Below are 17749 nucleotides of genomic sequence, written 5' to 3' on the forward strand. Positions count from 1 at the left end.
TCACATCCATGGGGTTGGGGCTGGGAAAACCACAGCAATTCCCAGCAGGCAGCAGGACAAGGAACGGGATGGATTTGTTGGGAATTCTGTCAGGAGCTCTGGAGCTCCAGGCCCACCTGGAGCTGGGATGATGGATCCCCTTCCTGGGATCTTCCTGGGGTTCCTGCCTGCTCCAAGCTGGCCCAGGTGGGGCTGGGACCTGGCATTTGGGGCGTTCCCAAATCCTGGGATTTGAGCATTCCCAAATCCTGGGATTTGGGGCGTTCCCAAATCCCAGAATTTGGGGCGTTCCCACCAGCCAGGAGCTCCTCGTGGATCCCCCTCAGCAGATGGAAAAGAGATGGAAAATCCAAAGCAGGGTGAGGCCCCTCCCCAAACCCCAGCTCCGTGTCATTCCCAATTGCTTTTCCATCCATTCCTTCCTGAGCAGTTTTTATGGATTTTTCCCGGGAACGGCCTCACTTCCTGCTTTCCTCAGGATGATCCCAACCCTCCACTGAACCCAAGCAAGGTTTGGGACAGGAACGTCCAAGAGGACCAAACCATCATTCCCAAGGAGCCGTTCCCACATCCCAAATCTGGATACAATTTTAAAATTCCTTTTTTCCGGCCTCTGGGACACCTCATATCCATGAATTCCTTGATTTTGTCCGTTTTGCGTGGAAAATGAAACCATCGTCCACCTGCACTGGTGACTTCAGTCCTGGCTTTATCCCTTCTCCCACAGCTTCTCCAGGTCTTCCAGGACATCCCTAAATCCCAACCCTGATGGAATTTTATCCGTGTTTCAGGGAAGGGACATCCCCTCCCCGCCGGAGTGCAGGTCCCTCCTTCCCTCTGGAAGTGGGATCCAGCTCCATGGGAAAGGCTTGGGAATTTTCATTATCCATGGTGTGGGCTCAAGAAGGAAGAGTCAAAATTCAGGATTATTTGGAGCTGCCCTGGAGTTGGGACAATCCCAAATTTTCATGGATCTCCAAGGCTGGAAGAACCATCCCAGCCCACGATCCCAAGCCAGGAGCCGCCATCGCCAGGAATTCCAACGTTTGGAAAACGAGGGCGGAAAGCAGAAATCCCATTCCCAGCCCTGAAGGTTGCAAGGGAATTTTGGAAAAGGAGCTTAATCCTTTAAAGAAATTAATTGTTAAAAAATGGATTCCCCCACCAAAAAAAAAAAAAAAAAGCCAAGGAAACTCCAAATTCCATGGATTTGCAGGTGCAAATCCTTCAAAGCACCTCCATTTCCCACCTTGGCATTCCCAGAATTCCCACACCTCCATTCTTCCCCACCTTGGCATTCCCAGAATTCCCAGCTGAAAATTCATCACTTCTAATTAATTAATTAACGAATTAATTAATGAAAGAGGCTTTTCCCAGCTCCTAGGCAGGGCTGGAATTGTCCCTTCCCAAAGCTCCTGGAGCTCTGTGCTCTTCTCAGCTGAAAATTCATCACTTCTAATTAATTAGTTAATTAATTAGATTTCCAGCCCTGGCAGCAGGACAGGGATTGCTTTAGCAGGAATTTAAGGATTCCTCAGGGAATTGCTGGGAAAAATATGGGAAAAAAAAGTGGATTTAATCAGAAAGCGAAAGCGTGCCAAGCTCCTTGGCAAAGCTCAGCCTGCAGCTTTTGCTGGATGGGTAAAACTCGGGGAAAAAGCAAAATAAACCTAAATTTGAGCAGCCTGAAAATAAAAATAAAAACCAAAAAACCCAACAGAAATGAATTCCGTGGAGGTTGGGAATGGGGAAGGATAAAAGGAATGAGGGAGATCTTCCCATGGAATCCCAAGGGTCAGAGGATTCCCTCCATCAATGAAGTTTTTAACCTTTCAATTAAAAAATGAAATTCAAATTAAAGTCCCTCCATCAACGAAGTTTTTAACTTTTCAATTAAAAAATGAAATTCAAATTAAAGTCCCTCCATCAACGAAGTTTTTAACTTTCCAATTAAAAAATGAAATCCAAATTAAAGTCCCTCCATCAACGAAGTTTTTAACCTTTCAATTAAAAAATGAAATTCAAATTAAAGCGCTTAACGAATGGCCTAGCTCAAACAATTTACCAAAAAGGTTCTGTAGAATTCCCTATCAGCACAAAGTCATTAACTCCTTGGCTTAATTATGGGGAGAATGCAATTAAGGATGGTGCAGGGGTGGGCCAGGGATGTCCCCGACGTTCCTCAGGCTGGAATTTTGGAGGAGCAGCTTCGCCATTCCAGGATGAGAAAATGGAGCTGAAGTCACAGGTCAAGGACTCACCTCCTGCAGGGAGGATTGGAGCTCCAGATCCCCAAAATCCGTGGGGTTTTCCCAAAATCCGTGGGGTTTTCCCCAAAACCTCTGGGGTTTTCCCCAAAACCTCTGGGGTTTTCCCCAAAATCTGTGGGTTTTTCCCCAAATCCGTGGGGTTTTCCCCAAAATCTGTGAGGCTTTCCCCAAAACCTCTGGGGTTTTCCCCAAATCCGTGGGGTTTTCCCCAAAATCTCTGGGGTTTTCCCAAAATCTCTGGGGTTTTCCCCAAAATCCGTGGGCTTTTCCCCAAAATCTCTTGGGTTTTCCCCAAAATCAGTGGGGTTTTCCCCAAATCCGTGGGGTTTTCCCCAAAATCTGTGAGGTTTTCCCCAAAACCTCTGGGGTTTTCCCAAAAATCTCTGGGGTTTCCCCAAAATCCGTGGGGTTTCCCCAAAACCTGTGGGGTTTTCCCCAAAATCCGTGAGGTTTTCCCCAAAATCCATGGGGTTTTCCCCAAAATCTCTGGGGTTTTCCCCAAAATCCGTGGGGTTTTCCCCAAATCCGTGGGGTTTTCCCAAAATCTCTGGGGTTTTCCCCGAATCCGTGGGGTTTTCCCCAAATCCGTGGGGTTTTCCCAAAATCTCTGGGGTTTTCCCCAAAATCCGTGGGGTTTTCCCCAAATCCGTGGGGTTTTCCCCAAAATCTCTGGGGTTTTCCCCAAAATCCGTGGGGTTTTCCCCAAAATCTCTGGGGTTTTCCCCAAAATCTCTGGGGTTTTCCCCAAATCCGTGGGGTTTTCCCCAAATCCGTGGGGTTTTCCCCAAAATCTGTAGGGTTTTCCCCAAATCCGTGGGGTTTTCCCCAAAATCTGTAGGGTTTTCCCCAAATCCGTGGGGTTTTCCCCAAAATCTCTGGGGTTTTCCCCAAATCCGTGGGGTTTTCCCAAAATCTCTGGGGTTTTCCCCAAAATCTCTGGGGTTTTCCCCAAAATCCGTGGGGTTTTCCCAAAATCTCTGGGGTTTTCCCCAAAATCCGTGGGGTTTTCCCCAAAATCTCTGGGGTTTTCCCAAAATCTCTGGGGTTTTCCCCAAAATCTCTGGGGTTTTCCCCAAAATCCATGGGGTTTTCCTCAAAATCTCTGGGGTTTTCCCCAAAATCCGTGGGGTTCTCCCCAAAATCTCTGGGGTTTTCCCCAAATCCGTGGGGTTTTCCCCAAAATCTCTGGGGTTTTCCCAAAATCCGTGGGGTTTTCCCCGAAATCCGTGGGGATTTCCCCAAATCCGTGGGGTTTTCCCCAAAATCTCTGGGGTTTTCCCCAAAATCTCTGGGGTTTTCCCAAAATCCGTGGGGTTTTCCCCAAAATCTCTGGGGTTTTCCCAAAATCCGTGGGGTTTTCCCAAAATCCGTGGGGTTTTCCCCAAAATCTCTGGGGTTTTCCCCAAAATCCGTGGGGTTTTCCCCAAAATCTCTGGGGTTTTCCCCAAAATCTCTGGGGTTTTCCCCAAAATCTCGGGTTTTCCCCAAAATCTCTGGGGTTTTCCCCAAAACCTCTGGGGTTTTCCCCAAAATCCGTGGGGTTTTCCCCAAAATCTCTGGGGTTTTCCCCAAAATCTCTGGGGTTTTCCCCAAAACCTGTGGGGTTTTCCCCAAAATCTCTGGGGTTTTCCCCAAAATCTCTGGGGTTTTCCCCAAATCCGTGGGGTTTTCCCAAAATCTCTGGGGTTTTCCCAAAATCTCTGGGGTTTTCCCCAAAATCCGTGGGGTTTTCCCCAAAATCTCTGGGGTTTTCCCCAAATCCGTGGGGTTTTCCCAAAATCTCTGGGGTTTTCCCCAAAATCTCTGGGGTTTTCCCAAAATCCATGGGGTTTTCCCCGAAATCCGTGGGGATTTCCCAAAATCCATGGGGTTTTCCCCAAAATCCGTGGGGTTTTCCCCAAAATCCGTGGGGTTTTCCCCAAAATCTCTGGGGTTTTCCCCAAAACCTCTGGGGTTTTCCCCAAAATCTCTGGGGTTTTCCCCAAAATCCTTCTCCTCTCCTTTCCAAAGCGACTCCGCCCATGGGACGGCTCCAATCCCTTTCCCTGTCCCCATTCCCAGCTGGATTTGGAATCTTCTCAGGGACAATCTGGGATGGTGGCTTTGGGACCTGGACCTTCTCAGGGGCCACCAAAGAGTTTTTGGGATCCTTCCACCTGCTGTCCCAAAGATCAGACACATCTCCCCTCTTTCCCTGTCCCCATTCCCAGCTGGATTTGGAATCTTCTCAGGGAGAATCTGGGATGGGGATTTTGGGGTGAAAATCTTTGGGGTGGCTCAATGGACCTGGACCTTCTCAGAGGCCACCTCCAACCCGGTCCTTTTAAGGCCACCAAAGAGTTTTGGGATCCTTCCACCTGCTGTCCCAAAGATCAAACACATCTCCCCTCTTTCCCTGTCCCCATTCCCAGCTGGATTTGGAATCTTCTCAGGGAGAATCTGGGATGGTGGCTTTGAGGGTGACTCAAGGGACCTGGACCTTCTCAGAGGCCACCTCCAACCCGGTCCTTTTAAGGCCACCAAAGAGTTTTGGGATCCTTCCACCTGCTGTCCCAAAGATCAGAGCTCCCCTCTGCTCTCCCCATTCCTGGCTGGATTTCCCCGCTTTGGGAATATTTCCCAAATCCTCAGCACTCCCCCAAACCACCAGGATTTGCTCAGGCAACACCTGAGCTCCACCGAAGGCGGCGAGGAGGCCAAAAAGTGCTCCTCAACATCTGAGAGCTGATCCCCCGATCCCAGCCATGGAATTCCCGGAGCAGCCGCCAGCTCCAGACAGAAATTCCCTCAGGATGTAGGACACTTCCCCCAGAGCACTCATGAGGGTGGATGACTCTCAGAGCACACCCTGAGCAGCATCTCCTCTTCTCCTCGGGACATCTGGGAGCGGGAACCTCGCCGTGAAACGCCCCTGGGGGAATCCAAGGAATTCTGAGCCAAAAAAAACCCCTCTTTATTCATATCCAAAAAAGCCGTTTGCACAGACGCTTACAGGTGCGTTTCAAATTCCAAAGTGCTTTAAAGAACAAGGAGGAAGAGTTTTGCCACGGCAGCCAAAGCAGGCGGCTTGCAGCGTTCCCTGGATTCGGAACCGGGATCTCCTGGCTAGGCGGGACGTCAGGCCTAGGTTAGGCCTGGCTCAGCGTCGCTCGTCGGTCAACAGCAGCGGGATAAAGCTCAAGACACCCAGGCTGCAGAGGAGCTCTGCCAGCCCAAACCACGCAAGCAGGGGAGGTTTAAACATCAAAGCCGGCCGGCGCTCCGGCACCTCCGGAACACGAGCGTGCGTCCACGCCCAGCCCCTCAACACTCATCCTCATCCCCCTCATCCTCCTCCCCGTCCGCCGAGTCCCGTCCCACCTCCTCGTAATCCTTCTCCAGGGCCGCCAGGTCCTCCCTGGCCTCGGAGAACTCGCCCTCCTCCATGCCCTCCCCCACGTACCAGTGCACGAAGGCGCGCTTGGCGTACATCAGGTCAAACTTGTGGTCCAGGCGGGCCCAGGCCTCGGCGATGGCCGTGGTGTTGCTCAGCATGCAGACGGCGCGCTGCACCTTGGCCAGGTCGCCGCCGGGCACCACCGTGGGCGGCTGGTAGTTGATGCCCACCTTGAAACCAGTGGGGCACCAGTCCACGAACTGGATGGAGCGGCGCGTCTTGATGGCGGCGATGGCGGCGTTGACGTCCTTGGGCACCACGTCGCCGCGGTAGAGCAGGCAGCACGCCATGTACTTGCCGCGCCGCGGGTCGCACTTGACCATCTGGTTGGAGAAGTCGAAGCAGGCGTTGGTGATCTCCGGCACGGAGAGCTGCTCGTGGTAGGCCTTCTCGGCCGAGACGATGGGCGCGTAGGTGGTGAGCGGGAAGTGGATGCGCGGGTAGGGCACCAGGTTGGTCTGGAACTCGATGAGGTCCACGTTGAGGGCGCCGTTGAAGCGCAGCGAGGCCGTGACCGAGGACACGATCTGCCCGATGAGCCGGTTGAGGTTGGTGTAGGTGGGGCGCTCGATGTCCAGGTTGCGGTGGCAGATGTCGTAGATGGCCTCGTTGTCCACCATGAAGGAGCAGTCCGAGTGCTCCAGCGTGGTGTGGGTGGTCAGGATGGAGTTGTAGGGCTCCACCACGGCCGTGGACACCTGCGGGGCCGGGTACACCGAGAATTCCAGCTTGGATTTCTTGCTGTACTCCACGGAGAGCCGCTCCATGAGGAGCGAGGTGAAGCCGGAGCCGGTGCCTCCTCCGAAGCTGTGGAACACCAGGAAGCCTTGGAGTCCACTGCACTGGTCAGCCTGCAGCAGAACATGGGACATTTATCCCGAAAACCATCCCAAAAATATTGGATATTTATCCCTGCAAGGACTGGGATAACTATCCCAAGAAAAGGGATATTTATCCCTGCAAGGACTGGGATAACTATCCCAAGAAAAGGGATATTTATCCCTGCAAGGACTGGGATAACTATCCCAAGAAAAGGGATATTTATCCCTGCAAGGACTGGGATAACTATCCCAAGAAAATGGGTATTTATCCCTGCAAGGACTGGGATAACTATCCCAAAATAAATGGATATTTTTCCCTGTAAGGACTGGGATAACTATTCCAAAAGAAATGGACATTTATCCCTGTAAGGACTGGGATAACTATCCCAAGAAAATGGATATTGTTCCCCTTTACAGGCTGGGAAAACTATTTCCAAGAAAAGGGATATTTTTCCCTGCAAGGACTGGGATAACTATCCCAAAATAAATGGATATTTTTCCCTTTAAGGACTGGGATAACTATCCCAAAAGAAATGGATATTTATCCATTTAAGGATTGGGATAACTTTCCCCAAAGAAATGGATATTTATCCACTTAAGGATTGGGATAACTATCCCAAAATAAATTGATATTTTTCCCTTTAAGGACTGGGATAACTATCCCAAAAGAAATGGACATTTATCTATTTAAGGACTGGGATAACAACCCCAAAATAAATTGATATTTTTCCCTTTAAGGACTGGGATAACTATCCCCAAAAGAAATGGATGTTTTTCCCTTTAAGGATTGGGATAACTATCCCCAAAATAAATGGATGTTTTTCCCTTTAAGGACTGGGATAACTATCCCAAAATAAATGGATGTTTTTCCCTTTAAGGACTGGGATAACTATCCCAAAATAAATGGATAATTATCCATTTAAGGACTGGGATAACTATCCCAAAAGAAATGGACATTTATCTATTTAAGGACTGGGATAACTACCCCAAAATAAATTGATATTTTTCCCTTTAAGGACTGGGATAACTATTCCAAAAGAAATGGATATTTATCCCTGTAAGGACTAGGATGACTATTCCCAAAGAAATGGACATTTATCTATTTAAGGACTGGGATAACTATCCCAAAAGAAATGGACATTTATCTATTTAAGGACTGGAATGATTATCCCCAAAAAATGGATATTTATCCACTTAAGGACTGGGATAACTATCCCCAAAATAAATTGATATTTATCCATTTAAGGACTGGGATAACTATCCCCAAAATAAATGGACAGTTATCCATTTAAGGACTGGGATAACTATCCCCAAAAGAAATGGATATTTATCCACTTAAGGATTAGGATAACTATCCCAAAATAAATGGATATTTATCCTTTTAAGGACTGGGATAACTATCCTCAAAGAAATGGATATTTATCCCTGTAAGGACTGGAATGACTATCCCAAAATAAATGGATATTTATCCCTGTAAGGACTGGGATAACCATCCTCAAAGAAATGGATATTTATGCCTGTAAGGACTGTGATAACTATCCCAAAATAAATGGATATTTATCCCTATAAGGACTGGGATGACTATCCCAAAATAAATGGATATTTATCCCTATAAGGACTGGGATGACTATCCCAAAATAAATGGATATTTATCCCTATAAGGACTGGGATAACTATCCCAAAATAAATGGATATTTTTCTCTTTAAGGACTGGGATGATTATCCCAAAAGAAATGGATATTTATCCCTGTAAGGACTGTGATAACTATCCCAAAATAAATGGATATTTATCCCTATAAGGACTGGGATGCCTATCCCAAAATAAATGGATATTTGTCTCTGTAAGGACTGGGATAACTATCCCAAACTAAATGGATATTTGTCTCTGTAAGGACTGGGATAACTATCCCAAAATAAATGGATATTTATCCCTATAAGGACTGTGATAACTATCCCAAAATAAATGGGTATTTATCCCTATAAGGACTGGGATGACTATCCCAAAATAAATGGATATTTATCCATTTGAGGATTGGGATGACTATCCCAAACTAAATGGATATTTGTCTCTGTAAGGACTGGGATAACCATCCTCAAAGAAATGGATATTTATCCCTGTAAGGACTGGAATAACTATCCCAAAATAAACGGATATTTATCCATTTAAGGACTGGGATGACTATCCCAAACTAAATGGATATTTGTCTCTGTAAGGACTGGGATAACCATCGTCAAAGAAATGGATATTTATCCCTGTAAGGACTGGAATGACTATCCCAAAATAAATGGGTATTTATCCCTGTAAGGACTGGGATAACTATCCCAAACTAAATGGATATTTATCCCTGTAAGGACTGGGATAACCATCCTCAAAGAAATGGATATTTATCCCTGTAAGGACTGGAATGACTATCCCAAACTAAATGGATATGTATCCATTTAAGGACTGGGATGCCTATCCCAAATAACACAGCACAAAATTCTTCTTGGAGCACTCCCCGAGCACCTTGAGCCCGGTTTTAACGCGTCAATCCTCTGCTTTTAGGGCCAACACACAAACCCGGAGGGTTCCCCGAGCCCCCAACCAAATCCCAACAGCAGCACCAACCACCTCCCCCAGCGATATTTTTTAATTTAAGGTGTTTTTTTTGATTTTCAGACCCCTGCCCCTCACCATTTTGCGGATCCTGCTGAGCACGGTGTCGATGATCTCCTTGCCGATGGTGTAGTGGCCCCGGGCGTAGTTGTTGGCCGCGTCCTCCTTGCCACTGATGAGCTGCTCCGGGTGGAAGAGCCCGTGGTAGGTCCCAGTCCTGATCTCATCTGCACCAGGAGGAGAAATCAGCCAGAGCAGAGCACCAGGGAACGTTCTGGGAGAAGCTGATGGAGCAAAACCCGTGGGATGTCCAGCAGGAGGTCGTGGCACGGTTAGGGAAGAGTTGTGGGAATAACGGAATGGGGAGGAATAAACTCCCACCTGAACTCCATCCTCACCCTACACCTAGCCTGAAATCCTAAATTTATCTGGGTTATTGAGCGAGGACACCGCAATTCCATTGTTTTTGTGGGATTGGTTACCACAGGCAGCTTGGAGGAGAAGTCTGGGAGCTCCACCTCCATCCCTCCGTCTCTTCCACCTTCTCCAGCAGGGAAGGGACACGGACAAAGCCCCTCCAGCGTTGGCATTTCCACCTGACCCAGCTCCGGAGGGTTTTTAGATCCACTCCATCCCAACGCTGGGCACATCCCATAATCTCCTGGCTCGCTCATTAAGTTCTGCACTGAACACCTTAATGAGGCGTCTAAAAATTAAGCAGAACCCAAACAAAAGCCTGCAACCCTTTAATTAGGACTAATGAGTCACATCCCAGATGGAAAGATAGGAGGAGGAGCCTGGAGGGCAGGAGGAGGTGGTTGGATTTGGAGTCGTTTCCCAAATAAATCCTTCTTCATTCCCAGGAAGACACCTCAAACGGAGGTGCCACACAAACAAACACCCAGAGATCCCCGAGGGAGCTGGAAGGGGAAGTGGGAATCTTTTGGGATCCATCAGGTTGGAAAAGATCTCCAAGAGATCAAGGTGGCCAAGGAGGACAGCCAGGTCCGGATGTGCCACATCTGGCCGTGGGATGGTGGAATTCCAGCCAGGAGCAGCAAGGCTGGCAAATCCAGGATATTTTCCACCTGCTGAAGGTCCCAAAAGGAGGGAACCAACTCAGCGACAACCACGGAAGCGTAAATTCCCTCTGGAAGTGGGAATTTAATTGGAATCCCTTTGGAGGCGTAAATTCCATCTGCTTCCAATGGCCGGGGACATTTAACCGGAGCAGAGGAGCGGGAGCAACGGGAACCCATGGAAATAAAAAAAGGGTTGGGAATTCCGGATGAAGAGGGATGAGGGAGAAATCCTGGTTTTACCAATGACAGTGGGCTCCAGGTCGATGAACACGGCCCGGGGCACGTGCTTGCCAGACGCCGTCTCGCAGAAGAAGGTCTCGAAGGAGGAATCCACCTGCTCGGAGCTGGGATCCATGGATTTCACCTGCTTGGAGCCGGGAATGGTCCCGTCGGCCCGGATGCCGTGCTCCAGGCAGTAGAGCTCCCAGCAGGCATTGCCCATCTGCACCCCGGCCTGCCCGATGTGGATGGAGATGCACTCCCTCTGGAAAAGGGAAAATGGGAATTTTATACAGCCCCGAGGGTGGAAATGCACTCCCTCTGGAAAAGGGAAAATGGGAATTTTATACAGCCCCGAGGGTGGAAATGCACTCCCTCTGGAAAAGGGAAAATGGGAATTTTATACAGCCCCGAGGGTGGAAATGCACTCCCTCTGGAAATGGGAAAATGGGAATTTTATACAGGCCGAGGGTGGAAATGCACTCCCTCTGGAAAAGGAAAATGGGAATTTTATACAGCCCCGAGGGTGGAAATGCACTCCCTCTGGAAAAGGGAAAATGGGAATTTTACACATCCTGTGCATGGAAATCACTCCCTCTGGAAAAGGGAATTTTACACATCCCCTGGGTGGAAATGCACTCCCTCTGGAAAAGGGAAAATGGGAATTTTACACATCCTGTGGGTGGAAATGCACTCCCTCTGGAAAAGGGAAATGGGAATTTCACACAGCCCGTGGGTGGAAATGCACTCCCTCTGGAAAAGGGAAAATGGGAATTTTACACAGCCCGAGGGTGGAAATGCACTCCCTCTGGAAAAGGGAAATGGGAATTTTACACATCCTGTGCATGGAGATGCACTCCCTCTGGAAAAGGGAAAATGGGAATTTTACACATCCCGAGGGTGGAAATGCACTCCCTCTGGAAAAGGGAATTTTACACATCCTGTGGGTGGAAATGCACTCCCTCTGGAAAACGGAAAATGGGAATTTCACACGTCCCGAGGGTGGAAATGCACTCCCTCTGGAAAAGGGAAAATGGGAATTTTACACATCCTGAGGGTGGAAATGCACTCCCTCTGGAAAAGGGAATTTTACACATCCCCTGGGTGGAAATGCACTCCCTCTGGAAAAGGGAAAATGGGAATTTTACACATCCTGTGAATGGGGAATGGATGGAAATCACTCCCTCTGGAAAAGGGAAATGGGAATTTTACACATCCTGTGGGTGGAAATGCACTCCCTCTGGAAAAGGGAAATGGGAATTTTACACATCCCGAAGGTGGAAATGCACTCCCTCTGGAAAAGGAAAAATGGGAATTGCACACATCCCATGGGTGGAAATGCACTCCCTCTGGAAAAGGAAAAATGGGAATTGCACACATCCCATGGGTGGAAATGCAATCACCCTGGAAAAGGGAAAATGGGAATTTTACACAGCCCGAGGGTGGAAATGCACTCCCTCTGGAAAAGGGAAAATGGGAATTTTACACATCCTGTGCATGGAAATCACTCCCTCTGGAAAAGGAAATGGGAATTTTACACATCCCGAGGGTGGAAATGCACTCCCTCTGGAAAAGGGAATTTTACACATCCTGTGGGTGGAAATGCACTCCCTCTGGAAAAGGGAAAATGGGAATTTTACACATCCTGAGGGTGGAAATGCACTCCCTCTGGAAAAGGGAAAATGGGAATTTTACACATCCTGAGGGTGGAAATGCACTCCCTCTGGAAAAGGGAATTTTACACATCCCCTGGGTGGAAATGCACTCCCTCTGGAAAAGGAAAAATGGGAATTTTACACATCCTGTGGATGGGGAGTGGATGGAAATCACTCCGTCTCAAAAAGGGAAATGGGAATTGCACACATCCCGTGGGTGGAAATGCACTCCCTCTGGAAAAGGGAAAATGGGAATTTCACACATCCCGTGGATGGGGAGTGGATGGAAATCACTCCGTCTCAGAAAGGGAAATGGGAATTTTATACAACCCATAAGTGGAAATGCACTCCCTCTGGAAAAGGGAAATGGGAATTTTACACAGCCTGAGGGTGGAAATGCACTCCCTCTGGAAAAGGGAAAATGGGAATTTCACATTCACACATCCCGTGGGTGGGGAGTTCCAGCCCCATGGGAGTTCCAGCAGGAGCGGAGCCGGGATCAACCCGGGATCTCCTGGGAAAGGCTCCCCAGCCGGGGAAGGAGGGAGGAAGGAGCTGCTGGCTCCTCAGGTCCTCTGCTGATCCCTCACATCCCGATGGGACACCAGCACCACGCTCCTCACCCCGGAATAAAGAGCTCAGGGAGAAGCCAAGCTTGGAAAACCTGAGCCAAGCTGGAGAAAACAGGGATGGAGAAAACAGGGATGGAGAAAACAGGGATGGAGAAAACAGGGATGGAGAAAACAGGGATGGCCCCGGGCAGAGCCCGGATCCATCCAGGTCATCTCCAGCGGGACTCCAGGGAAGCTCCCGGAGGCTCCCTGGGCACTTCCCTGGATAATTGGCACCCGCTGCTGCCAGCACGCCGGGATCAAAGGCACGGCGCAGCCTCCTGCCCCAGATTCCAGCCGGGAATGCCAAGGGATGGCTGGGAAAGGGAGCTGATCCAGCCGGGAAGGGCCAGCAGGGCGGCGGATCCCGTTGTTTGTGGCGTTAGCCACGGGCAGCCTGGCCCAGGTCTCGCCTCCTCTCACCTGTGGGGGCTGCACAGGTAAACCCGGATTAGAGGGGGAGCAGCAGATCCCAAAACTCCAGGGAAGTGCACCGACTCCCAAAGTGCCCAGGAGGCTCCACAGGATTCCAGCCGGACATCCCGGGGCACCGACCACTCGTGGCAGGGAAAGGATCCAAGGAAACTTTTCCGCCTCATTGCTCAGGCGTGGATGTGCCGAGATTTTCCCATCCCTCAAGCAGCTCCAGAGGCCACCAGGGCCAGGATAGAGCAAGGCAGGACGGGATCATTCCTGGGAAACCGACCCCGAGCTGCCCAAACACCCCCAGATCCCGGCGTGGGACGAGCGCCCCGCTTCCGCGGGGTGTGGAAGCCGCTGGGATCAGGGATTGCTGGGATCGGAGGCTGCTGGGATTGAGGATTGTCGGGAGAAGGAGCTGCGGGGATCCCATTCCTGCTGGGATGAGGGAATGTTGGGATCAGGAGCTGCCAGCATCGGGGGATCAGGGATTGTTGGGAAATGGAACCGCTGGCATCAGGGACTGGAGCGAAGCCATTCCCACTGGGATCAGGGATGGGGAGATCCCATTCCTGCTGGGATCTGGGATTGTTGGGGAAAAAAGAGTTGCTGGGATCCCATTCCTGCCGGGATCAGGGATTGGAGTGCTCCCATTCCTGCTGGGATCAGGAGCTACTGGGATCTGGGATTGTGATGATCCCATTCCTGCTGGGATCAGAGATTGGGGCGATCCCATTCCTGCTGGGATCAGAGATTGGGGCGATCCCATTCCTGCTGGGATCAGGGATTGTCAGGAAAAGGAGCAGCTGGGATCAGGGATTGTCATGATCCCAATTCCTGCTGGAATCAAGGACTGTCAGGAAAATGAACTGCTGGGATCCCATTCCTGCCAGGATCAGAGATTGGGGCGATCCCATTCCTGCTGGGATCAGGGATTGTTGGAAAAAGAGTTGCTGGGATCCCATTCCTGCCAGGATCAGGGATTGTCAGGAAAAGGAACTGCTGGGATCAGGGATTGCTGGGATCAGGAGTTACTGGGATCAGGGATGAGGGTGAACCCATTCCCGCCGGGATCAGGGATTGTGATGATCCCATTCCTGCCAGGATCAGGGGCCAGGGCTTGTCAGGAAAAGAAGCAGCTGGGATCAGGAATCAGGGTGATCCCATTCCTACCGGGATCAGGGATCAGGGTGATCCCATTCCCACTGAGATCAGGGATTCTGATAATCCCATTCCTGCCGGGATCAGGAATCGGGGTGATCCCATTCCTGCCGGGATCAGGGATCAGGGTGATCCCATTCCTGCCGGGATCAGGGATCAGGGTGATCCCATTCCTACCGGGATCAGGGATCAGGGTGATCCCATTCCCACTGAGATCAGGGATCAGGGTGATCCCATTCCCACTGAGATCAGGGATTCTGATAATCCCATTCCTGCCGGGATCAGGAATCGGGGTGATCCCATTCCTGCCGGGATCAGGGATCAGGGTGATCCCATTCCCGCTGAGATCAGGGATCAGGGTGATCCCATTCCTGCCGGGATCAGGGATTAGGGTGACCCATTCCCGCCAAGATCAGGGATTAGGGTGATCCCATTCCTGCCAGGATCAGGGATTCTGATAATCCCATTCCTGCCGGGATCAGGGATCGGGGTGATCCCATTCCCGCTGGGATCAGGGATTCTGATGATCCCATTCCTGCTGGGATCAGGGATCAGGGTGATCCCATTCCTGCCGGGATCAGGGATCAGGGTGATCCCATTCCTGCCAGGATCAGGGATTCTGATGATCCCATTCCTGCCAGGATCAGGGATTCTGATGATCCCATTCCTGCCGGGATCAGGGATCAGGGTGATCCCATTCCTGCCGGGATCAGGGATCAGGGTGATCCCATTCCTGCCAGGATCAGGGATTCTGATGATCCCATTCCTGCCAGGATCAGGGATTCTGATGCTCCCATTCCTGCTGGGATCAGGGATCAGGGTGATCCCATTCCTGCTGGGATCAGGGATCAGGGTGATCCCATTCCTCCGTCCCAGCTGCCATTTGCGCTCTGTGGGAATGCGGCTGCCCCGGCCCAGCCCCGCCAGCAGCGTGCTTGGGATAGTTCCCATCCCATCCCAGAACTTCCCGGGACAGCTGCTCCACTTCCAAACCCCATCCCAGAACTTCCCGGGACAGCTGCTCCCATCCCAAACCCCATTCCCAGAACTTCCTGGGACAGCTGCTCCCATCCCAAACCCCATTCCCAGAACTTCATGGGACAGCTGCTCCCATCCCAAACCCCATCCCAGCTCCCATCCCAAACCCCATCCCAGCTCCCATCCCAAATCCCATCCCAGAACTTCCTGGGACAGCTGCTCCCATCCCAAATCCCATCCCAGAACTTCCTGGGACAGCTGCTCCCATCCCAAATCCCATCCCAGAACTTCCTGGGACAGCTGCTCCACTTCCAAACCCCATCCCTGCTCCTCTCCCAAATCCCATCCCTGCCCCAATCCCAAATCCCATCCCTGCCCCATTCCCAAATCCCATCCCTGCCCCATTCCCAAATCCCATCCCTGCCCCAATCCCAAATCCCATCCCTGCCCCAATCCCAAATCCCATCCCTGCTCCTCTCCCAAACCCCATTCCTGCTCCTCTCCCAAATCCCATCCCTGCCCCATTCCCAAATCCCATCCCTGCCCCATTCCCAAATCCCATCCCTGCCCTATTCCCAAATCCCATCCCTGCCCTATTCCCAAATCCCATCCCTGCCCCATTCCCAAATCCCATTCCTGCCCTATTCCCAAATCCCATCCCTGCCCTATTCCCAAATCCCATCCCTGCCCCATTCCCAAATCCCATCCCTGCCCCATTCCCAAATCCCATCCCTGCCCCATTCCCAAACCCCATCCCTGCCCCATTCCCAAATCCCATCCCAGCACCTGCTGCCCTGCCAGCACTGGAATCTACAGCCAGGAGAACAAAGGAAATAAAAAAAAATGAAATTAAAAACCTGGGAGCTGCTGGAAGGAAAAAAAGCCCAGCATCTTATTGGAGCTTTTCCCCTCCTCTTAAATATTCCAGAGGATTTTTTTTTTTTTTGGGATCTTCCCAAAATTTGCATCCAGCTGAAGTGCCTTTTACAGACTCTGGCTATTGTTGTCCAGCTGATTTTCCCACTGGGAACACCATGGAAATATTTAAAACTTTTAGAGCCAGGCCAGACGAAAGGAAAAGTTCAAAGCCAAATCCCTGGGAGCCACTTTTGAAGTTTTCTCCCATTTGCAATCGGATTTTTTCCCAACAAGTTGCTCCTTTGCATCCACCAAAAAAAAAAAAAAAAGAAAAAAAAAGTTCCAGTTGGGATCCTCTCTCCCAAAAAGTTTCAGCTGGAGCAGACAGAAATAATCAAGATTGAAGATTTTTAATTTATTTATTTTTTTTTTTAATCCCCAGCTCAATCCAGTTTCGCAGCTGCAAACGTTTTGGGGCAGGGATTCCATGAAAAAACTGACATGGAAAAGGTGGAATTTGATCCATTTCTGATAATCCCAAGGGTTTAGAGCAGACAAAGGCAACATGGCAGCTCATTCCTAAAGAAAAAAAAAAAAATCCAAAAAAACTAAAAGTTGGGCTTGTCGCAGCACATTGGGAGTGTTACAATTTCAGGCAGCAGGATGAAAAATTTCCATTTTAATCCATAATTTAATTGAGGGGAAAAAAAAAAAAAAAAAAAAAAACAAACACGCTGGCGCGACACAGACGCACAAAAATAAAAATAAAATTTATATTAAAAAAAATTTGAAAATCCCAACTTTTTTTTTTTTTTGGAAAACTTTCCAAGCCTCCAGACCCACAGGGAAAAGCACTGAGGGGCCACTCCAAGAATTCCAAGCACATCCCTCACTTTTCCCTTATAAGGAGCAAACCCCGAATCAATTAGCCAGGAATTAATGAGCAATTCCAGCTGGGAATTAAAAATCCCCCCCCCGGGAGAAAAGAGGAGGAAAAAAGGGAATTACGAGCTCAGAAGCCTTGAGGAAGGAGGGGAAAAAAGTGGGAAAAAAGTGGGAAAAAATTGGAATTTAATTCTCTTACCATGGTGAGGCTGGGGAAGATCCGAGCAAAGCAGCTGCTGCCTCTGCCTCTCCCTGCAACTTTATATCCCAGGAAATCCTGACTCCACCTGGATTTAAGGAAGTTTCTCCAAGCTTAAAGGAGCAGAGCTCCTTTTCCTCCCATCCCAAATAAAAATCAGGATTCAATCCTGCCCAGCTCGCAAGATTTCCCCGATTAAAGGCGGTGTCATGGGAGTTTGTTGCTTTTTTTTTTTTAAATTAAATTTAAATTAAATTAAAATTAAATTAAAATTAAATTTAAATTAAATTAAAATTAAATTAAAATTAAATTTAAATTAAATTTAAATTAAAATTAAAATAAGATTTAAATAAAATTTAATTAAATTTAATTTAATTTAAAAATAAATTAAGATTTTTATTTTATTTTATTTTTAAGGGTTTTGCTTGAAAAGAGGGACTCAAAAGTTGATATTTAAGCGTGAGGCTGGTTAAAAAAAAAAAGAAGGAAAATTTTTGTGTGTTCCCACATAATTCAATTTATCCGGCGGGAACAACGTAACTCACAGCACTGACAACG

General features: G+C 49.2%; 1 protein-coding gene across 1 annotated transcript; it reads right to left on the bottom strand.

Moving 5' to 3' along the window:
* Positions 1 to 5573: 5573 nt before the first annotated feature.
* TUBAL3 (tubulin alpha like 3) lies at positions 5574 to 10683 on the bottom strand. The gene is made up of 3 exons (XM_021531035.3): positions 10446 to 10683; positions 9202 to 9350; positions 5574 to 6557 (listed from the first exon to the last, which is right to left on the bottom strand). Exons 1-3 carry the CDS (start codon positions 10645 to 10647, stop codon positions 5574 to 5576), a joined length of 1335 nt encoding a protein of 444 aa, XP_021386710.1. The 5' UTR covers positions 10648 to 10683.
* Between the last annotated feature and the right edge of the window lie 7066 nt (positions 10684 to 17749).

The sequence above is a fragment of the Lonchura striata genome, chromosome 5, assembly GCF_046129695.1.
Source record: "Lonchura striata isolate bLonStr1 chromosome 5, bLonStr1.mat, whole genome shotgun sequence".
NCBI lineage: Eukaryota > Metazoa > Chordata > Aves > Passeriformes > Estrildidae > Lonchura > Lonchura striata.